At 37.6% G+C, this 24,442-nt stretch overlaps 1 protein-coding gene across 5 annotated transcripts in view; it reads right to left on the bottom strand.

Annotated features, from left to right (window-relative positions):
• RPS6KA6 (ribosomal protein S6 kinase A6) overlaps positions 1-20,540 on the bottom strand; it is a 199,663-nt gene extending 179,123 nt beyond the window's left edge. For 4 of the 5 annotated variants that reach the window (XM_061177704.1, XM_061177714.1, XM_061177703.1 and 1 more), the window contains exons 1-3: positions 20,502-20,540; positions 11,862-11,927; positions 9,318-9,415 (exon numbers count right to left, since the gene is read on the bottom strand). In XM_061177704.1, the coding sequence (XP_061033687.1) occupies positions 9,318-9,415; positions 11,862-11,927; positions 20,502-20,529 (192 nt within the window). In that variant the 5' untranslated portion in view covers positions 20,530-20,540. Of the gene's footprint in view, positions 1-6,736; positions 6,779-9,317; positions 9,416-11,861; positions 11,928-20,501 lie in introns of those variants that run through there. The other variant, XM_061177710.1, reaches the window with a different exon arrangement.
• Between the last annotated feature and the right edge of the window lie 3,902 nt (positions 20,541-24,442).

The following is a 24,442-nucleotide window of genomic DNA, read 5'->3' on the forward strand; positions in this document are numbered from 1 at the left end:
ACACTATCTTGTTCTAGTTCTGTGAAAAATGTCAGTGGTAGTTTGATAGGGATTGCATTGAATCTGTAGAATGCTTTGGGTAGTAGAGTCATTTTCACAATGTTGATTCTTCCAATCCAAGAACATGGTATATCTCTCCATCTATTTGTATCATCTTTAATTTCTTTCATCAGTGTCTTACAATTTTCTGCATACAGGTCTTTTGTCTCCTTAGGTAGGTTTATTCCTAGATATTTTATTCTTTTTGTTGCAATGGTAAATGGGAGTGTTTTCTTAATTTCACTTTCAGATTTTTCATCATTAGTGTATAGGAATGCAAGAGATTTCTGTGCATTAATTTTGTATCCTGCTACTTTACCAAATTCATTCATTAGCTCTAGTAGTTTTCTGGTAACATCTTTAGGATTCTCTATATATAGTATCATGTCATCTGCAAACAGTGACAGCTTTATTTCTTCTTTTCCGATTTGGATTCCTTTTATTTCTTTTTCTTCTCTGATTGCTGTGGCTAAAGCTTCCAAAACTATGTTGAATAATAGTGGTGAGAGTAGGCAACCTTGTCTTGTTCCTGATCTTAGTGGAAATGGTTTCAGTTTTTCACCATTGAGGACGATGGTGGCTGTGGGTTTGTCATATATGGCCTTTATTATGCTGAGGAAAGTTCCCTTTATGTCTACTTCCTGGAGGGTTTTTATCATAAATGGGTATTGAATTTTGTCAAAAGCTTTCTGTGCATCTATTGAGATGATCATATAGTTTTTCTCCTTCAACTTGTTAATATGGTGTATCACATTGATTGATTTGCGTATGCTGAAGAATCCTTGCATTCCCGGGATAAACCCCACTTGATCATGGTGTATGATCCTTTTAATGTGCTGTTGGATTCTGTTTGCTAGTATTTTGTTGAGGATTTTAGCATCTATGTTCATCAGTGATATTGACCTGTAGTTTTGTATGGAATCACAAAAGACCCCGAATAGCCAAAGCAATCTTGAGAAAGAAAAATGGAGCCAGAGGCATCAGGCTCCCTGACTTCAGACTATACTACAAAGCTACAGTAATCAAGACAGTATGGTACTGGCACAAAAACAGAAATATAGATCAATGGAACAGGATAGAAAACCCAGAGATAAACGCACACACATATGGTCACCTTATCTTTGATAAAGGAGGCAAGAATATACAGTGGAGAAGACAGCCTCTTCAATAAGTGGTGCTGGGAAAACTGGACAGCTACATGTAAAAGAATGAAATTAGAACACTCCCTAACACCATACACAAAAATAAACTCAAAATGGATTAAAGACCTAAGTGTAAGGCCAGACACTATCAAACTCTTAGAGGAAAACATAGGCAGAACACTCTATGACATAAATCACAGCAAGATCCTTTTTGACCCAACTCCTAGAGAAATGGAAATAAAAACACAAATAAACAAATGAGACCTAGTGCAACTTAAAAGCTTTTGCACAGCAAAGGCAACCATAAACAAGACCAAAAGACAACCCTCAGAATGGGAGAAAATATTTGCAAATGAAGCAACCGACAAAGGATTAATCTCCGAGATTTACAAGCAGCTCATGCAGCTCAATAACAAAAAAAACAAACAACCCAATCCAAAAATGGGCAGAAGACCGAAATAGACATTTCTCCAAAGAAGATATACAGATTGCCTACAAACACATGAAAGAATGCTCAACATCATTAATCATTAGAGAAATGCAAATCAAAACTACAATGAGATACCATCTCACACCGGTACAGAATGGCCATCATCAAAAAATCTACAAACAATAAATGCTGGAGAGGGTGTGGAAAAAAGGGAACCCTCTTGCACTGTTGGTGGGAATGTAAATTGACACAGCCAGTATGGAGAACAGTATGGAGGTTCCTTAAAAAACTAAAAATAGAACTACCATATGACCCAGCAATCCCACTACCGGGCATATACCCTGAGAAAACCATAATTCAAAAGGAGTCATGTACCACAATGTTCATTGAAGCTCTATTTACAATAGCCAGGACATGGAAGCAACCTAAGTGTCCATCAACAGATGAATGGATAAAGAAGATGTGGCACATATATACAATGGAATATTACTCAGCCTTATAAAGAAATGAAACTGAGTTATTTGTAGTGAGGTGGAGGGACCTAGAGTCTGTCATACAGAGTGAAGTAAGTCAGAAAGATAAAAACAAATACCGTATGCTAACACATATATATGGAATCTAAGAAAAAAAAAAAAAAAGGTCATGAAGAACCTAGGGGCAAGACGGGAATAAAGACACAGACCTACTAGAGAATGGACTTGAGGATATGGGGAGGGGGAAGGGTAAGCTGTGACAAATGAGAGTGGCATGGACATATATACACTACCAGATGTAAAATAGATAGCTAGTGGGGAGCAACCACATAGCACAGGGAGATCAGCTCGGTGCTTTGTGACCACCTAGAGGGGTGGGTTAGGGAGGGTGGGAGGGAGACGCAAGAGGGAAGAGATATGGGGACATATGTATATGTATAATTGATTCACTTTGTTATAAAGCAGAAACTAACACACCATTGTAAAGCAATTATACTCCAATAAAAGTGTTTAAAAAAAAAAAAGACAGTATCTTGCTTTTCCTCCTAGCTACTGCTTCAAAGTCTTTTTTGGTGGGAACTCTACTTCCTTCAAAAGTCCCTTAAACATTGGTCTTTTTTAATGTCCTACCCTTAGCCCTTAACTTTTCTCATTTTACACTCTCTTCTCCATGTGATCTTATTCCTGTATGTTAATATATCACAAACTTCATCCTCAATCCAGACTTCCCTTCTAAACTATTAGATTTCTCCACTTGAACTTCTTTCAGGCTACTCCAATTCAACATAACCAAAACTGAATTTATCAACATCCGTCTCCAACCCCAAAATGTTGGAACGGCTCCTCCCCCTTTGTTTCTATTCTCAGTAAATGGACTCACCAACCAAATGTTTTCCTAACCCAGAAACCTAGATGTCAACCTTGACTCCTCCTTCTTCACTGAACTTCTCACCATTCTCTAGACATGGTCAGCCCTTTCTCTAAACATTCTCTAGACTGTGCTTTTTCAAATAGTGCTCCTGTGCCTAAAATGCTCTCCTTTCTTTCTTTTTTCTTAGGACATTTCCTACTTATCTCACTCAGTTTGACTCTTGCAGATTTTGTATTAAGTATCCCTCCAAGACTTCACTCCTCTAGGTTTCCATTTCCGACTATTCACAACTCTGCTGTGATAATTACCCCATTATTTCATTCACTTCTCTGTATCCCCCATAAGACTGTAAGTAATGTGAAGGTAGAGGCTGTGCTTTGGTCATATTTGTATCCATGCATTTCATACAGTACATTGGCACTTAAAAAGTTATTGAATAATTTTTTTTAAAAATCTTAACAAAATGGAGAGGGCAGACAAATGAAAACTAGAGAAAAATGTCAAAGATGTTTTGGTAAGGAAATATAAAAATGTCCAATCTATAGAAAATAGACGTATTTTTTTCTCAATATAAACACTGTTTAATCACTTTTTATCTAATTATAAAAAATATAGTGTTCATTGTAGGATTATCAGAAAATACAGAAAATTTTTAAAAAAGAAAATAATCTCCTACAGTGGTATCATTATTCTGTTTTTATTATTTTAAAATATTTTTATAACAGGGACTTCTCTGGTGGTCCAGTGGTTAAGACTCCGCACTTCCATTGCAGGGGGCACGGGTTCCATCCCTGGTGGGGGAATTAAGATCCTGCATGCTGCACGGTGTGGCAAATATATATATATATATATTTTATAACAAAAAGCTATAAAGAATATTACAGCAAATTCCTGTGTGTTCATGATTATTATCCCTCAAGAACTCAGAGACTCCCCAACCTTTCTCACACAGTTTTCATTCCCATGAATTTTTTTGACTTAATGTTCAAAAACATTTTTGGGTCAACCAAGATCTGTTCTGCTTTAAAATTAAGTTGTTTTTTCCCTTTGCCAACTATTTCATAGTCATAGAAGACAAGTGGTCAGCATCTCCCTTTTCTCTACATAACCCCCCTACATTTTCTTGTATACAGCAACTACATTATCCCTTATTATTGTCTTCTTTGGACAGAGTAGCCTTGATTGTGTTAGGGCTGAGTCTCCATCTTGCTGATTATTTCAGGAGAGTCCCTCCAGTTTTTCCAAGTCTTAAACCAAATAGAATGTTATTTCCAAAAAGCAAATAAACTAAAGACTCATTTTATAGTAATAAAAGATATCCAGCTTAGAGGATGAGAACCTGCATTTTAACAAAACAACAGGAATGCCTTTGTCTTTTCCAATCCTCTATTCAGAACTACACAAAGGCAATGTCTTTTTTTTTCTTATTAATTCCAGTCTGCAAATGAGAGTGTGTAGGGGTTAAAAAACACTAATGAATTACTCATGGTGTACAACTTCTAGCTCTTTATCAATGCCACTCTTCTTTACAGCCAGATTCCACATGAAGACAATATTAATACTATGGAATTTCTGCAAGCTGATTATTCCCCTACAGGTGGCTTTTCACAAAGAAGTCTGTTAACCAACCCCAAAATTTTGACAAAATTGTTTCCAATTAATTGATATTATACTCTACTCTTTCTCAAGACTTTTCTCCTCAGCTTTATACTCTATGCCCACAAGGAAGAACAATGTCCCAGCCTCTTGTGAGTCAGGCTGGTTTTATATTTTTCCTCGTTCTCTGTCAACCTTAAAAGAAAAGGACCAGAAAGGTGAGGAGATGGCCTGTGATTACTAACTGTGTTCTTTCACTACCATGGCCATCATCTGCTCAAAAAAGGCTGAAAAAAATAGATGCCATAGAGAGAAGACAGTATATTAGACTGGCTAGTATGCTCAGCTAAGCTATAAAAGAGAGAAGCTTTTTTGGCCTTGTGCTTATGTCTTCTTTCTCTACCTCTTCTCTTCTAGCCCCTGCCCATACGATGCCTAGGCCCCCATTGTCTTTATATTATCACCTCGACTGTGCAGGTTCCCCACCCAAACCTGTTTGGCTGGAGTAGCCATTTATGCTCTGGCTATTTCTCCTCCTGTTTCTCACTAGCAACCCTCACCTATTATTGTGTTCTTTTCTCTCAAGGATTTGCTAGGTAATTGAAACTGATCTGAGAAAATAACCCATATTAAGATAATAGATGATAAAAGCCTAATGAGTTTCCGCTTTGAGGTAGCAAGTTAGGACTGTGATAAGAGCCTTCCACATCTTCTTAACCCCAAAGTGCAATACTTTCAGGCACTATGGAAGACTTTTGAGAGATTTCAGCCTTCTCTAGTACTCCTTAAATCATCCTGCAGAGGCCAACTAGAATCTCTTGAGCTTCTTTGCAGATTGATAGCAGCCACATAGTTTCCTTTTTCTCTCCTTTTATTCTTACCTATCAAACCTTATTACCTATCACATACAATCAGTGAAAGTAAAGAACCTCTATAGTTTATCAAATATTGCCTGCAGCATCTCTTCCTTTCTTTCCCTTCTTAACATTGTGATTCTCCCTGTTTGGCAAGTGGTTAAGTGCCTGGACAAAGACACCTATGTTATTAATTATGGATATGCTCAAGAGGCCTCTGCATTTGGCTTTTTTTTTTTCTTAATAAACTGAAAGAATAAGTAAACCAGTAAAAGGATCACGTTGGTTAGCACTTAGGGGCAAATGGATACTCTGGGTTCAGTGACCCTTTCAATCCCACATTCCTGGTAATACCCAATTAGTGCCTGTGCATTGCAAGGAGAGGCCAAATGGGGACGTGCCTAGTCAGGCCTCTGTACAGCCCTTGCAGAGACCCATTCACTGCTACACTAATCAAATCATTCGGCTACACTCTGTGACTTACATACATATATGCTAGGGATGGCATTTTAAAATGTTAATACCATGGATAAATCCAAACCCATTTGAGAACTGCTCATATGCTCAATTGAAAGCACTAAAGTTCAAAGTTTGCTTAATTATTTCCCATAAACACAATTCTGAAAGCTCTTTTTGTTTATTTCAAGTCAAGAAAATCCATTTTCTCCCTGATGGTTATTAACTCAAATGGTGGATGGGAAAGTTTTTTTTTAATTTTAATTTTTATTACCTCACCTCAGATTTTTCTAGCTTAAGCTTTGTTTTATATAACACCTATCATAGAAATTCTAAAATGAAAAGTCATACAAATCATCCAAACAGGGTTTTTTAAGGAAAAATACTTGGTAGCATTAAGCACAACAATTTCTCCTTAGTATTGAGTTAAGTGGACTTATTTTATAGTCTGTCATCCATTGCGTTTAAAATTACTTCTGTTCTTATACTTGCCATGAATCACTATTAGCTCTCCATCTCCCTTTCTATCTCTAGGTCTCTTTTCTCCCTCATACTCATACCTACACATTCATTTACAGTCCACATTGTCAAAGACTAAATGATCATTCTTTGCAGCTGCTGTAACCAATGCCACTTGTTTTTTCTGAGTCATTGGAGTCAACTAGTAGAACCCTTCCTGCCCATCTGCCTAATTACTGACCAAGCACTGCATCAGAAATTGCAATTGATAATCACACAGAAGAAGCAGAAGGTATTAATCCTCTTGGGAGAGTGTGAACAAATAGGCAAAGATGATGAAGCATATTTCCCTTGCATTTCAGCTGATATTTGTATTTAAATGAGCAGCTTTTTAAAGGCTAGTCATGGACTTTTACCTGAGATCTGGAGTGCATTTTGCAGCAGCATTTCTCAGCATCCTGAAAAAGGAATGATGTATTGCTGCAGTAAAAATGAAAATGCTAATGCACACATGAGTAATGTTTTTCTCCTCTGAACGGTATATACTAACTCAGGCTATGTGGAATCATTTACTGATGCACGCACTGATTGAAATCCAAATATTCTTTAAAATTAATAACCTGTTCAACATTCCTGGGGAAGATTATGGCCATGAAGGCAAATATTATTGTCTCCCTTGAAGAAATATTTCCACAATAGGTAAACTCTCTTAGATTTGCAATCAAAATTAGAAATCTGGTGTAAGCTCTGATTTGACAAATACTTTACAAACCATACAAATTGCCTATCTCAAACTTTTATCCCAATAAGTTCAGTGCATACACAAACAGTATTCCAAGAGTTTCTCTGTTTGGGTAATGGATGAGATTCAAGCTTTCCTTTTAGTTGGAGGCTTTGGATATCCAATCTGGCAGACTGCTGTGGTCTTAGAAGGAATAGTCGTTTGGGGGGGTAGATATAATGTTTAATTGATTTCTAGATTTTACTTATTGTTTCTATGAGTATAGTCCTCGGCTGAATTAGAGTAGACTGAAGTGAGAAGCAGAGAGCCACCAGAGGAAATACTAGATTGAAAATAAGGATGCCTGGTTCATTGACAACCCCCAACTCCTACCTCTTTTCCTCTACTTACAGAGTAATAGAAGAAAATCACTTAACTGCACTGTTCCTGCTACTTCAAACTCTATCAGCTGGCAGAAGAAGAAAGTGTTCCGCGTCTTAATTACACACTTTTTAAAAAGTCCAATCTGCATTATGTGTTCAATAAATACTTGTTGACAAGAGTGTCAATTCTCAAAGGAAATCGCAGGCTCCAAACTGAATCCTTACACTGCCATTTTTGCCCCTCTAGCTTTGTCTTCTCAAATTACAAATGAAGTCTACCCTCTAGAGCTGCAGGAAAAAAAGAAAATCAAATGGCTCATACTTGTGGAACAGCAATAACAAAAGGACCTAAGGATAAAGCAGTCCACAAACCAGAATCCCTTACTTCTGAATGTACCTAAAAGCACAGTTTACAGTAACCAGATATGAAGGTATAGAGAGAGGTAAACAAAGCGGTTCATTATTCATCACTTAAGGCAGTCATATAAAGGGATGCATTTTCATTAACAGTGGGTTGAATCATTAGAAAACCTGAGCTACTCAATCCATATTCAGTGCATGCTCTGCTCTGCTAAGTGAATACTGTAGGGGTGGGTAGATTGCTGTTAAATAAGATTCCAATTAAGAGTTTATTTTTCTTGTGAGCCCAAACTAGGAGCTAAAAACTTCAGAGGTACTTAATTTTGATTAAGTTTTTAGCAGTATAAAGTTTTGAGTTGAGCCCAAAGATTTCAGATGTCTTAAAAATCCAATAGCTTTCTAACAATAACTTTGAAGCTGTTAATTCTTCTTCCCCTGCTCACTCTCCTCCCTAATGGTGTTACCCTATGATATGCCAGCACCATTGCTTTCCGCCCACCCCATTCTCCGTCTTTTAGTTTTCATATCTCCCTCCCCCTGCTCGATTTTCAAATTTAATATCTCCTCATTCAAAGCAATGATTGAAAAGTTTCTTTGCAATCTGGTCTGTAGTCCTTGAATTCTGACAGCTTTGAGACGCTTCATTTCCTTTTTATTCTCTTCTTGAATAATCATTTTCCCCCTCCTTCCAGAAAAAAAATTATTTGGGGGAGGAGGGGTAAATAGGGAGGAAGCATCTATATTTTATTTCCTTCCCTCTATTCTTGGTAAACAATATATATATATGTATATGTATATATATATATATATATATATATATATATATACACACACACATATATATATATATATTTTTTTTTTTTTTAGAAATCTCTAACTCTCCTGGCAATAAATGTCTATCTCTATTTCCCTACTGACCATCATTCTCTTCTTTGTTTTTGGAATTCTCATTATTCATCTTTACTTTTTCTGCAATAATCTCTTCTATCTCTTATTAAGTTTTTTTTTCAACTCTTGAAACCCTCTTATCATTTTAATCCATTTTATTATTTGTAATTTCAAGCTTTGATGGTTTACCACTCAGGAGTTTCATGACTCGTTTGCTGATACTTAATCTAGGCAAAATCATTTGGTTGAAATGAGAACTAATTTTAAAAAAGAAAATAGAGATGATCTTTTAAAATATTTTAAAATATTTTTTTTCAGGATAAGTTTTGAATGAATCCCTCATTAGGAAGAGAATGATAAAGGTTTCTGGAGATATTATCTTAGTCATCATTTACAGAGGGATGTTATACCATCCACTTTGCATCATCAGTCACAATCCCTTATGGAGAAGAACAACAGAATGAGTCAGTATGCCCTTTCTTATTCCCCTATGGCTTTTTCCGTCTGCTTTTTCTTTATTAGTGGGATTCTTAGTCATTAATAATAACAATCCTCTCAAAATATAACATCTTATAGTCCAATCAGCCTAGGTCAACTGTCCCCAACAATTAGATGATGATCTACTAGTAGATCTCAAGGCCTTACCTGGGTGGTCTCCAAGCCATGTAGATCAAGGGTTGAAATGTTGATATGTAGGTCAGCTTCTCCAATCACATGTTCTTCTCTAAGATTTACAGAGAAGCCTAGTGGAGGGAGGTTGCATGCAACAATCTGGTTCAGGAGGTAACTAATCCTTTAAATTAACAACTCATATTTCCCTGCATGTCTGCAACCATCACAAACTTCAGTGAAATACAAGTGGCTCCTCATCAAGAAATGGTTGCCATTTTATTCCTTTTAAGATGATTTTACAATCCCGAAAGAGAGAAAATAAAATTAGTATGGTGAAGGCTCATTCCTGGAGGTCTTGATTACTATGACCAAAATAAGAAGAGGCAGAGCAAAAGTGAAAGATTGCTTTCACCAAAAGTCAGTCTCAAATTGTGGACAGTGGAATGACTGTTACTACCCAGTGATTAGGCACTACAAAAGATTTCAAGAGACCCAGTACAACAGTCTCAGAGGGGGTTGGGAAATACTGGGTGATTGTTTGAAATACAAGTCAACTAATCACCCAGTCACATTTACCAGGACATTAAATAGACAAGTGGGATGGAATTATGCTATTCTTATTAAGCCACTCGACTGGAAACTGATAAAACAAAGGATAGGCCAGCAATGGATCCCTACAGCTCCCCTCCACCCCTTCCCTTGCATCCTCATTCAGAACAGGAAAGTAGGTAAAATGAACAAAATATTGCAGATTGGCAGCAAGCCATAGTGGAAGAAACATGCTATCTACAGCTAAAATCAATGCCTTTAAACAGGAAGTTGCAGAAGAATGGAAACTTAACCAAATAGTAAATGAAGGCGCCCCTGCAGCTGATGAATCAGAAGATGAAGCTATTGTTTGGAATGATGAAAGAAGACAAAAAAAGATCAAGTGGTGCCTGTGGATGAAGAGTCTATAACTGTTTGACGTAATAGAAAACTATCTTAATGTTATCATGAGATTATTTAAAAATATTAAAGCTCCATTGGACAGAATTCCAGGGATGTTCTCCTCCAAAAGTTACATATCATCAAATCTGTCAATTATTAAAAATATTCCAAAGCAAGTACAGTGAATTTATTTTAAACTCTAGTCATTCACTAAGTATTTACTTAAAGGTTATGCGACTAAAGAGGAAAGAATAGCCTAGATTAAAGGCCACAAATAGAAAGCTGTGTCTCACGAGGAAGGGGAAGGGAAATCTGGGATGAAGTAAGAGAGTAACATTGACATATATACACTACCAAATGTAAAATAGATAGCTAGTGGGAAGCAGCTGCAGAGCACAGGGAGATCAGCTCGGTGCTTTGTGACCACCTAGAGGGGTGGGATAGGGAGGGTGGGAGGGAGACGCAAGAGGGAGGAGATATGGGGATATATGTATATGTATAGCTGATTCACTTTGTTATAAAGCAGAAACTAACACACCATTGTAAAGCAATTATACTCCAATAAAGATGTTAAAAAATAATAATAATAATAAATTTAAAAAAAAGAAAGCTGTGTCTCATAATAGTAGAGATTATGGACGTCACAGCACTGTCTACAAGAAGTGTTAATGAATTACCTCGATTAACTTTTTGATGAAAATTGGAATTTTACATAAGCTCCAGCCTCAAAGAGCAGGAGCTGAGCTGGAGAGAAGGGGAAGACAAGTCACCTGTTTAGAAAAGTATTCACATGCTAAGTTCAATAAGAATTTCTAGAAGAACCACAATAAAAGCTATACTGATTACAACTGCTCCAAGTTGAATATTAGGAGGTTGGGCACTCAGTTATAAGATTTTGGAATTTTAGGCACGCATTTAGGAAACAACAAAATATTATAGCACTGAAGCAACATGCTTTAAACAAAATGGGAAATTATTTAATGGATAATTATTCAAATGTTACCCACTAGACTATCTGGACAAAATTTGCTATCCATACCCATTAGCCATCTGAAAGTACTAGGTTCTGAACTGTTGCAGAATTTTTAATAAAAGATGCTCATGCCAATACCCAGAGCTATTGAAAAATATTTCTAGGTAATATTGTAAAAACCAGCACTAGACAGCACTGCTTTAAATTCCACCATGTGGACATTTACCATCTACCAAATAATTCTAGAAAATACCCACTCAAACTGTGACAAGAATAATATGAATGGTGAACAAGGCTGATTTTAAAGTAGCCAAAATAGGCGCCTGCCTATCTGGCGTGATTTACGAGACATTGGGAAAGGCATATGCCCCAAACTACCTCTTTAACTAATGGTTGAAATTCCATCCTTATGGATTCACTAATAAAAGGTTTTCAAAGCTGGTAGATTTCAGCATGTCCTTTATCCCCAAATTGAAATGTAATTATTCCACAAGAAGGCCAAACACTGATCTTTTTATAATTATCAGTTGTTAACACCATAGTACTTTAACAGTTAAATTCACAAATGTGACTACTAGTTGAGAGTACTACACTCTACGGTGGAAAGGGCCTTTAGGACAAGATTGCAGCAGAAGATATTAAAATAAAGGAAGGAGGAAGAAAACTTCACTTACTTGATTTGTTATTGGGCCAAAAGTTGGTCCTGTGTACAGACCTTGATAATAGGTGATGCAAAATTCCTGTAAAGGCAGAATAAGATTAAAATTATGGGCATGGATATAGGGGTTAGCAATGTAAATAAAGGAGTGACACTTATTCCATAGAGAGAAAGGAATGTGGAAACGCTAGAGAGTGAAAAGATAGAGATTTGAGGTGAAGAGAAGAAAAAGGACTCATTTATACGAACATCTACCTGGCAAGGTCAATGTAAGGACTACTGAAAGAGAAAGTGAGTTTGGAGTTTAGGACTTAAGGATACTTACTAGTAATCATTTGGAAATGGGATAGAGGTTTATAAAGAATCTCAGCTTTTTTTGGTGACACTTGACTGCCGGCTTATAAGAATGGACAAAACAGACAGAAGTCTCAGACTACTAATGACAAAATATCATGTCTCAACTGAAAGCTGCAATTGAACCATAGGCTTTTCACATGGAGACAAAGGAGAGGAATAATAAATATTGAAAATTTAAATTGCCCCCAAACTGTCACACTTGAAATAAACCTTTTAGGGTAAGTATGATTATAATCTATATAAGAGTATTGAGGAAATGACTAGCTCTACACCACTAAAATAAGAGTGGGTGATGGTGTATTTGTTCCTTAATTATACTACAACAACCTAAGAGCAAAATCCACCTTGAAAACTGAGTTTCATTATTCTGATTTATATTGGCTTAGGCAATATTTTAAATGTAAAGCTACATCTAATTATCTTTTTTTTAAATTTATTATTTAATTTATTTTTGGCTGCGTTGGGTCTTCATTGCTGTGCGCGGCTTTCTCTAGTTGTGGTGAGCGGGGGCTACTCTTTGTTGCAGTGCACGGGCTTCTCACTGCAGCGGCTTCTCTTGTTGCAGAACACGGACTCTAGGTGCGTGGGCTTCAGTAGTTGTGGCACGCAGACTCAGTAGTTGTGGCTCGTGGGCTCTAGAGCTCAGGCTTAGTAGTTGTGGCGCACAGGCTTAGTTGCTCCGCGGCATGTGGGATCTTCCCAGACCAGGGCTCAAACCCGTGTCCCCTGCATTGACAGGCGGATTCTTAGCCACTGCGCCACCAGGGAAACCCATACACCTAATTAATCTTAGGGCTAAAAACAGATAGCTTGGTTAGTGACACTGAAGGGTTTGGTGATTTAGGATGATGGTCATTGAAAATAACATTCAGATCAAATTCTTCAGAGATTTATAAAAATACTGTACATCCTTTAGAAAAACTAAAATATGCCATTTTGTTTTAAAAAGGAAGCGTGATTGAGGCACACATTTAACTTACAAATATATGTGGCGATTCTTAAATTATATTGACCAAAATAAAAGTAATGGTCCCAAGATTCACCAGCAAATTAAGAGAGACTGACACGTGAAAAATATAGGGTTGATTTTAAAACAAGAGACAAGACCTCACCACATTTGGTTCACCAATAATTATCTCTCAAATAAAGCTGATAAAAGAATTCTATGGCTATTTCTCATCATCATCATGAAATGCATTGGGGAAGAACTATAACAACAAACCAATAAAGTCTGGCCAAGAGACAAAGAATTTGGCCATTAAGCAAACCCTCTGACATAGTTCACTTGTTCACTTGTGCAATATTCAGATGTAGCTATTATGCTTACTATCTAAACTTTATATAGTACTTTCACAGTTTACAAAGCCTTTCACAAACATCATCTCTGTTAGTCATTACAACCAATCATTTAAGCTTGGTTTCCCATAGACTAAGTAGCTTGTGCAAGGTCACAGCAACAGAGCCAGAACATAAAATCTGACCTTCAGATTCCAAGTCTCTCTCATGCTGCTTTTCCACAGTTGTCTCTCAATAGGTATATATTTAAAAACTTACATAAAAAAATAATTAAGAATGTAGCTTTGGTAAATGGGGAGAGAAATTTCCAGGCATCAGTTTGGTAACTAGACGGTTGATAAATCCTGGTTATAGATCATGTCCCCGTGCAATCTACAAGGTGGCATTTATAGAGACTATTTCAAGTTATCAGGATATTTATATCCCAAAAGCAAATTACTGTAAGAATATTGGGCAACTGATTTCATGTTATGAAGAATTTACACCAGATTAGCAACAAACAAAGAGCATCTCTTAGGAGATGGTTTCTTCCTGGGTGCTTGTATTTGGGTCCAGGTAGAGCTAAATTCTTCCAGTCTCATCATTAACAATTCAAGAGGATGAGGGGCTCCAATAACAATTCTGCCTTTTATTAATTTGTGACCTTGGATGAGTGACTTAACATGTGTAAGCTTTACTTCTTTCAACTGTGAAATGGGGATTGTAATGGAGATGAATGGCTATAGCTTATATGAAAATACCTTGCATGAAATATGTCATTTTTATAAAATTAATTCTTAGTTTATTAATTAATTCATTATTTTTATAAAATTCATTCTTAGTCTGTGGATCAGAGAAGAGACACTCCCTTGTGCATAAACAGGAGGTAAGAGGGGCGAAACTAAGGCACTCCCTCTCCTTGTGAACATAGTGGCAGTAAGTATAGCTGATCTTAAAATAACATGAAGCATTGGACCCTTATACAAGGGTCTCAGCTATTAAGAACCCATGCATAAATCACCAGGAAGCCAGTAGGAAGGAATATCAATCAGGAAACGATTTATGTACTTGTCTTTCATTAGTTCTTGTTTTCCAAAACCAGTCACATAAGCTAGGTTTGCTCTCATAAGATTTTGGGATCCAAATTTTAGAATAAATTCACTTCACTACCTAGTTGTCTGAAGTTTTAGTTAGTTTGTTTACCATCATATAAATCTTTCCAGTTCCCTCTGTATACACATGGAAAATGCCTACAAAACAATAAATTCCTATTTCTAACATGAGTGACAGTTTCATAAAATCTCAGTACTGGAAAGAAACCAAAATCCCATCCTTCTCAATACTATGAAGTTATTTGTACTCTCCATAGCCTAAAAACTCTTCACAAACATAACAGTTGCAGAAATTTGTCCATACATCTTTATAACAAAGCTAATTCTGTGGTGGAGTGCATTTGACAGAGTTAAAGCTCAGGCAAACTGTTATAATAAGCTTCGATAGGATGTGTGAAATGGAGATAACTGTAGAAGCCCTAATGACTCCAGAGAATTATACCTTACTCAGCTGGAACTACTAAAAGCAGAAGATCTATGGCAAAATTTAATTCACCAAATTAGAAGCTGGTCAAGAAAATGCCTCTGGGATTTTATCAGCTTAAAATGGCCTAAAGAACATACTCTCTTCAACAGTCAAGTATTGCTTAGAAATTTGCTATAGCAATTGCTCTGATTCACAACAAGTAACCTACGTGAAGTAGCCTACACAGTATGGTATACTTCCCTGCATTTTTTTATTCTGCACATATTACATGATCCTCAAGGAAAAAATGTATGTAGATAGAATACATCATCTAATCACATGGGTGGGCACATCCATGAATCACGCCTAGGCTCACTAACGATTTTTTAAAACATCTGATTGATGTGGCAGCTTAGAAACCAATTGTATCCTTGTAGCTTCCAGTTGCAAAAATCAATTTTGCACTGATTTAACAGATTGCTTTGGTGTGGGAGAAACAGAGCAATCAATGGTGATGTCAGCAGCCTCTTTGTCATGCAGACCTAAAGAAGTTGGCTATAATCAGTCTTAAGCAAGGAGAAGCCACTGCTGTCATCATCAACATTGAGTGCTCAGTTTCTCTGGTGCTAAAACGATCTGATAAAAACAAAAGGAAGAAACCTTGGGCTTGAAACATGAAATGAAAGATGTGTATATTAAATATGTGAATTAGTGCTTAAAATGAAAGCAGGAGAGATTTATAGAAAGAACATGGTTTATATTCTAAATACCATACAGAAGTGGATTGGAATTGTCATGGGGAACTCGAAGGGAAATGTTAGAGCTGGTGGCTGGGTAGGTAGAGGGAGGGAGGGCAGAATTCACCAAGTGTATTTGTAACATGAGTATGAAAGACTATAGGTGTTACTATCTATTCATTCAGTAAGTCCTTTTCATGGAGACTATTTGATATACACTATTTCTGAAGATCTTTAAACAAGGTAAAAATGCAAGTTCATAATTATACAGGAATGATCCAGTTCGATCTTATTTTCATTCCGCATTCTTCCCAAGAGGCAACTTTATCACATTGTTCTGAATTTATAAAGAGTTTTTCTTCTAAGAATATTAAGCCATGTCAGATGTAGGATCACATTTCTTCCATCTCTATAAGGTAGCCGGAGGAAGGTAGGTAAAGGGGGCAGGGAGGGCAGATCTGATTATTTCTATAAACATAGCAAACCTATGATTTGTAACAATTCACCCAGGTAATCGTAGGAAGTTGAATAAAAAGTACAGCCCAGAATTCAACACTGATTTCCAAGACAAAGAGAAAGAATGAAAGAATGCTCCCTGTGAGCGTGTTTTGGGAAGGAGAAGTGGCATTTCATCCATGATAATGCTTATTTTCTTCATGAAATACTTTTCTCAGACAAAGTGAGATTCTTCAGAGTAGCTAACAAGAATAAATAAATAGCTGAATATGATCTTAGGAAGCACTGCTTTTTTCAGACTGCCAGATTAACTCTAACCTTACTTGATTGTATAAATTGGAGAGAATTATGTGAGCTCCAAACCCCAAGGCCTGAACCCTAACTCTCAGTTCCAGACAGAAAAACAAATCCCAATCTAATTTTGTTCACTTAGAAATATTTGAGTGCCTACCACATGCAAAGCACCAAATAAGAAGAGATAAAAGACATGCCCATGCCTGCTCACACTCTAAATAGTAGGGATAAGACATGCATACATACAAAAAAGTGGGTAGGTTAAATTGGGTCAAAAGAAAAGGAGGCAGTTAGGAAGCTGTTACAATACTGCAGTAACCCACGTTAAAAACAAACAAACAAACAACAAGAAAAAAAACCTAAAGCATGAATTAGTGCAGTGGCAGTAGAATTAAAAAGGGAGAGGCTGATATGAAAGATGTTTCAGAAATGATGAACGTGGCAACTAATTTTATGTGATGCATGAGAGGGGGCAAAGAATGACTCCTAAGTTCCTAGGTTTAATAACTAGGAGAATGATCATATCATTTATAGAACCAGGTAGTTCAAGAGGAGAAGTAGATTCATAGGGGAAACAGAGGCATTTGATTTCAGGCATGATGAATTTCTGGCAAAAGTTCTCCAATCTTATTTCTTCATCCTCCAAACCACTGATCTTTAAACTTTGTACACCTTATCAGTAAATTTTGGATATGTGTCCCCTAAATTTGTAGGGCAATTATATTAATGTATCAATCTAATTATATATGAAACTTACACAAAAAGTAGAAAATGTAAAAGAGTGAGTTAAAAGTAACTATAAATAATTATACTATTTTTCTTACCATATTCCAATAGCTTGTTTTGCACAGCTCATGTTGCAGACCGCTTATCTAAACAATTTAGCTATACCTTGTCTTTCCAATTTGAAAAACTGAAAAAAATATTGATTTGTCTAACCGAGGTTATTGATAAGAAATTCAGGTTATAGAAAAAACATTTTGAATTTCTAAGGTAAAAAAATAGTAAAATACTCATCATTAATAATGCTCTCTGAATTTCAAGCTTTGCAATCAATTCAAAAGGCATGGAGATTCCTATACACTTTATCAGTTTCACATGTGTATCTTGCACTAATGAAACTTTACAAAATGGCAAACTAAGACTCTCCAAAAAGTCCCCAAAATTAGAAGAGCAGGAAAGTAAGTCCCTGTTGAGCACAGTTTCTCTTTGCTTTTATATTTTGTGAAGGAAGGATTTTAATCTTCACAAAAACTTTATGAGGTACCATCCATCTGAAAAAAAGCAAAAATCCCGAAACCAGGGCTCAAAAGTATTAAATGACTTACCCAAGGTCACTTAGCTAATATGTACTAGAGTCTCATATTTGAGATCAAGTTTTTACCTCAAGTTACTCTCTTTTTACTAGACCGCAGCTGCCTTAAGTCCTTTTGCTTCTTTTTGATGTTTAAGGCTGCTTCAATCCTCCTATTAACACACATACTTTAAATTTCCACCTGGTCTCTAACCCAAACTGTAGAGAAGAAAGAAACAATATCGCTTAAAATGGACAAAAAAGGTGACAGACTAGTATTTCTCTCCTTTTCTTTCCTATTAGACAAAGGTCATATTCTCACAATTTTCCAGCTTTTATTTCTGTCTATCACCCTGACTTCTGGTTCAGTTTTGTATCAAAAATGGCTGCTCCTGAAACATGAGCTCTGTCGATTGGAATTTTAGTTCCACTTCTGGGGTTGGTTAGGACAGTACAAGAGCTCTGAAGTCTGAGGGCATATAATTTATCCTTGTTAAATCCAGATAACTCGAACTGGCAAGACAGAGACCATTTCGCCTTCAATAAGTTAGCAAGGGTTCACAAAGAACGAGTTGGGCCAAACTAACTTCATTTCCTTTTTTGATAGTGTGAATAGTCTGAAAGATTAGATGAATGCCTTATAGCTAGCATATCTGAATTGAAAAAAACATCATCTTCCTGTTGTTAAGACAGACAAAGTGTGGCCTGAGGTAATAGGAGGATTTATAGTTAGGTAACCAACCATTCCACCAAATGTATTAATTAATTCGTTGTTGACAATAGTGGAAAGTTATAGGCTCTCCTATTTTATTCACATTGCTATCAGGACCCCAAAATGAAAATAGAAAAGGAATGCTTTTTAAATTGGCAGATGACAAAACTGGAAGGGAGAGCACATGAGTGTGATGCCAATCTGAAAGGATGGATAAAATCTAGCCACATGAAATGGAGGAAGTAATTAATGCAAAATATCTTAGTTTATGAAATTATCTATACAAGGAGACCTGCCTTAACGGCAGTATGAATATAGTGGTCACTGGAACTTTTTTTTTTGTTGATCGTAAGCACAATAAGCCAGTAGCTGCTGGAAAAAAAAATCCAGGAACAGAAAACACCACCACCAATAGACAAAGCTAATGCAATTTAAAACAAAGTTAATGTCATTTAAAACAGTACAGTCCAGATCAAGCTCTTACACAGTTCTCTGAATGGAGCATACCATATCCACTGTGTAAATATTTGAGGGAGGGCACATTTGAAGAATCAGGACATTGACAAACTGTATGTAAACAAAGGCAGGAAACCATCCTTAAGGAAGAAACTGGAGGGTTGGGAGGTGGGGAAGGGGATTGTGCACCCAGTAGCAACTTTCAAAAGTTTTAAGGTCTGAGAAATAAAGACTGATTTATTCTCATTTTGATAAGGCTAATATCTAAATCATCAATTAATAGCACTGTCAGTGTTTTAATAACTGAAACATGAGACCCATGTGGGGTAATGTAAATCAGATTCTTCCAGAGTGTAAGTCACTACTTGTTTATATACATGATGTACTTTTGAGAGTTTCTCTTATTCTTTCAGATATTATTATTGTATGCTCTCATTTAGTTTTAAACAATAGTGACATAGCTCAGGAGCTAAAGGGATTCAAAGTTAGGGCAGCTACCAAATTGACTTCTATAGTTAGAGAGTTGCTTGATTCTGGAGAGAAGCTGAGCTATACCTGTAGTTACGGATAGATAGAAGGGCCATATCACAATTATGAATGAGAAGAAAAGTAGGTAGGTAGTCTTCCTAGGTATGTCTGTGCTCAATAACTTGCTTAAAGGTAGGGTCATCCCTAGAATACTGAGAGCCCTAGGGGAATTATGTGTTGTTCTCCCTCTCTCAACATTTGTGTTACAAGAAATAACAAGGAGTCTGAGAGTGAAAGAATAGTCACTTAGTGGTCAGCCTCAGGGCACATGTATGAAGGAGAGGAAAGGAAGCCACCCCTGGCTGCTGTAACTTGGAGCAGCAGGTGGGGGTGGCTGCAGAGGGGGAATGGGATGTTTATGTGTTTGCATACATATGCTTCAGGCCTTTTAGTACCAGTTGATGAAATGCCTCCCTTACTTTCTATCTGCCCACAGGGGTACCTAAAATTTACAACCCCATGAAGATCAGCACCGCTTGTCATATTCTAGTAACAGTTCTGCCTACTGACTAGGGGAGAGAAAATGCCCATTTTTCAGCTCACCTTAACAACTAGAACAATGCTTGAAGATAATGATTCAAAGAGAGATTACCTGCTTAATCTCTGAGTCTCTCTGTTTCTGAATGCCAATACCAGTGTCCTTCTCTAGAACAGCAACCACACTTCAAACGGCTGGCTGTGATCAAAAGACAGCCTAGTGGTCCTCACAAGGGATGTATAAGACCTGCCTGTTTACTTCCAGTGCTCTGCAGGAAGAAAAATCAATGTTTGGCAAGGTTATCAGCTTGAATAGCAGAAATAAACATTTTCTTAAAAATGGAAGAATAAAAGAAAGCAATAACCAACAACTGTCTGTTAGAAAAGAGATTAGAAAATGGCTGCTAAAGAAAGCAAAGTTGAATTCTGGAAAGCTCTTTGAGTGTACTGAGAAAAAGGAGCCCCAGTCCCCAGGAATAACCAGTGACAAGTTAATCCTTCACTCTGGGGCTTCCACGCCTGTTCTAAGAACACTCTTGAAAAACTACTCACCACAGAGAAGTTGGCCTTTGATAGGCATCCAGAGGCAGCCAGTCTGCTTCGGTGGGAGGGCACAGGACAGGGAAGTGGGAGCCTAGGATTTTTAGTTCCAACTCTGTCACTGACTCGTTTTGTGACCTTGAGCAAGTTCCTTCACCTCTAATACCGGATCTAACCACCTCACAGAGGTACTAGAAGAACACAATGAAATCATGGAGGTGGAAGCACTTTGCAAAGCAAAGAGCACTGTACAAGTGTGAGGGATTATTATCCAAATAGATTTCATGCCAGCCCTTCTGGTATCACCCTCGAGGCCTCCTCAGCTTTGGCACAGGATCCCCAAATTCCTGGTTGCTCCCTCCAAGTCCTACCTGGCTTGGGAACAGAAGCTTTCACCATCCCTCCCACCCAGCCTTCTCTTGCCAGCTTCCTCCTTAATGATGCCAGCTGAATTTAATTATTCTTCATCAGCTTTAGTCTCTCCTAGAGAGGTCCAGTCCTCCTCAGGAAAAGACTCCATCTTCTATAACACCAACAACTCTTCAGGCGCAAACTACCTATGTGGTAGGTGTGAAGCAGGGGAGAAAGAAAGCTGGAGCACTCTCCAGGGGAGAAATCTGTGATTTGAGTGAAACTTGCTTGAGAAGCTCTCAGTGCCCAGAACACACACACACACACACACACACACACACAATCTTAATGAAAGGCTCAGGCTGTTCATATACCATAGCAATCAGAAATCTTACCTGATTGCTGCTCTCTGCTCCTGAGCCTGTGCTAGTCACTCTGTCTGCCTTCTGTCTACTACCTGTGATGATTCTAATTCAATGCTGCCCATTTATACACTCCTGGGAGTGGCAGGACTCCAGGAATCTCTGTTCTCACCAATCTTAAGTCAGAATTCTCAAATTTTTGACCATGTCTGATTTAAACCTGTTTATGTAGACATTCCATCAGTGTTGTCAGCTTCCTAACTGAAGGCAGGACTTGGCCTCAAAATCAAGAAGCTGCTGTCTCATGCCTGCTGTCCAGACCCTGTACCTGGGTTCCCCAGTTCCCACAGACAATTCCTCTGGAGAACAAGTCTCACTCACAAGCAACATGAGGAGAATAAGAGAGAAGTCAAGTCCTACAGAACAAGGGGCTCAAGTGTATAATGGATCCAAAGGGAAAAACTAAGGTCAGAGACCCGGGTGTCATATTAAAACAGAAGGAATAGGATACGGGCAAAGTTAAAATAGGCAGTGGGTTTAATGCTTACAGATCCAGACTTGGCACAAGAGCACATACCAAAGAAGGGTCCTAACACTCAAGCAGAATTTGGTAACTTGACGTCCTAACTGGCATGAAAAGAAGTGGAGTCTAAAGATAAAACACAGGGGGAAAACAGGGTACAAACTGAGTCTAAAAATAGTGCCCTAAGCTCTGATACACTCAAATAGGTCCCCACAGTACAAAAGCCATAATATGTCTGAAATTCTTAGGCTGGGAGTACCAGTTTTCAGTACCTCACCTGGTATAGAAAAGCAAGAACTCTAGAGAAGGAAGTAGGGCTATATAAGGATTCAGACTTGAAGCTCAAGCAGGGTACAGGGTTTTGGGGTATTATACTGGGTCTAACTAAATCTTGGGACAAATGCCCTACCTAGATAGAATATAAAGATTGTCTTTCTGGGGCTTCCCTGGTGGTGCAGTGGTTGAGAATCTGCCTGCCAATGCAGGGGACACGGGTTCGAGCCCTGGTCTGGGAGGATCCCACATGCCGCGGAGCAGCTGGGCCCGTGAGCCACAATTACTGAGCCTGCGTGTCTGGAGCCTGTGCTCTGCAACAAGAGAGGCCGCAATAGTGAGAGGCCTGCACACCGCGATGAAGAGTGGCCCCCGCTTGCCACAACTGGAGAAAGCCCTCGCACAGAAACGAAGACCCAACACAGCCATAAATAAATAAATAAATAAATAAATAATTAAAAAAAAAAAAAAAGATTGTCTTTCTGGTTTGGAGATTAGGGTATCCCAACTCATATTCAGTCCTGGATGGCTTGTAGGCAAAATACTTCTCTTTCTATCTCTTGGTGCTCTTTATTGCTTCTTGCTCATTTACCTTCATACTTATTCCAAGTTCAGACTAGTTTGTCACAGAATATAACTCAGGACTTGGGATAGTATGCCAGGAAAGAGGTCTGCTATGGTAAGTCTACTCCTCACCACATGTCAATGGCCATAGGGGACAAGAACGGGAGAGGAAATAGTATTAACTCTTGGCAGGACTTGTCATGGTAAAACTGGTCCCTGCCAGAGGTGTCTCGGGGCTATATCTGATGTAGACCAGCCTTCTCATTCATAAAAACAACTATACGCATCCCTGTTCTCCATGGAAATGAGAACTGATGAAAAGCATTTGGCAAAGTAGGGGCCAGGTGGTAGCAAAATACCATGCCAAGGGCTGAAGGTGTGAAATGGTGACCAGATGTTGGAATAGATTGTGTAAAGAGAATCACAGGAGAAAAACTAAATTTGTTCTCAAGTGGCTCCATTTAAAATAACACCCACACGAAGCTTTCCTTGTAGAAGCTGGCATAGTGCCTATTTAGCACAGAGCCTGGCACATTGTACTATAGGCACCCAATAAATGGTTTTGATTGAATAGAATTATAAATTACTCAGTAAAACAGCCAGGCAAAACGTTCTAAGCTCTTTAATCACAGCTGTTAAAAGGATGTAAAGTTGTAGTAAAATTCTTCATATATTGAATCAACTATTTTGAGAAGTTATTTTACATAGCTGAAGTTTTATTTTTATCCTCTCATGATTTAAATTCCTCAGTTATGTACAACTATTTCCTTAGGTGTAATGGGAAAAACTATCTAAGACCCACTGAGATTAGTGGGCAATGGAAGAAAGGGGAAGACAACCAATCAAAGATAGGAAGGAATCCAAGCTTCTTAGAGTGGAAGAGAACTATCCCTCACCTTACTAATGTAACTATAAAAGCTTATTCTTGCAAGAAACAATGGCTAAGGGAAAAAAGGGGGGGGGGAGAATATATTCATGGATTTTTGTTTTTTGGCCATGCCGTGCAGCTTGCAGGATCTTAGTTCCCTGACCAGGGTTTAAACCCCGGCCACTGCAGTGAAAGCCCCGAGTCTTAACCACTGGACCTGCAGAGAATTCCCTTCATGGATTTTTAAAGTCAACAATTACTTCTCTAAACTCCCTTGATTCTATTCAATATAAGCTCCTTTCCCAATCAAGACTATTTTAATTCTTTTTTAAAATTTTACTGAAGTATAGTTGATTTATAATCAACTGTACAGCAAAGTGATTCAGTTATACATATATATCCTTTTCCATATTCTTTTCCATTATGGTTTATCACAGGATATTGAATATAGTTCCCTGTGCTATATAGTAGGACCTTGTTGTTTATACTTCTTATATATAATAGTTTGTGTCTCCTAACCCCAAACCCCCAATCCTTCCTTCCCCCACCCGCCCTCCCCCTTGGCAACCACAAATCTGTTCTCTATGTTCTGTGAGTCTGTTTCTGTTTCATAGATATGTTCATTTGTGTCGTATTTTAGATACCGCACATAAATGATATCATATGGTATTTGTGTTTCTCTCTCTGACTTACCTCAGTTAGTATGATAATCTCTAGGTCCATCCATGTTGCTGCAAATGGCATTATTTCATTCTTTTTTATGGCTGAGTAATATTCCATTGTGAGTGTATATATATATATATATATATATATATATATATATATATATATATACCACATCTTCTTTACCGATTCATCTATTGATGGACATTTAGGTTGTTTCCATGTCTTGGCTAACAATATTCTAGTTGTTTAATATGCTCTGCCCCATAAAATAAAATAAGATATTGGACAGATGCACAGGCCTAAATTAAGGAATAGACTGGTTATGAAGGAAAGCAGATTCAAGAGG

Source organism: Eubalaena glacialis, chromosome X (genome assembly GCF_028564815.1).
Source record: "Eubalaena glacialis isolate mEubGla1 chromosome X, mEubGla1.1.hap2.+ XY, whole genome shotgun sequence".
In the NCBI taxonomy this organism is placed as follows: domain Eukaryota; kingdom Metazoa; phylum Chordata; class Mammalia; order Artiodactyla; family Balaenidae; genus Eubalaena; species Eubalaena glacialis.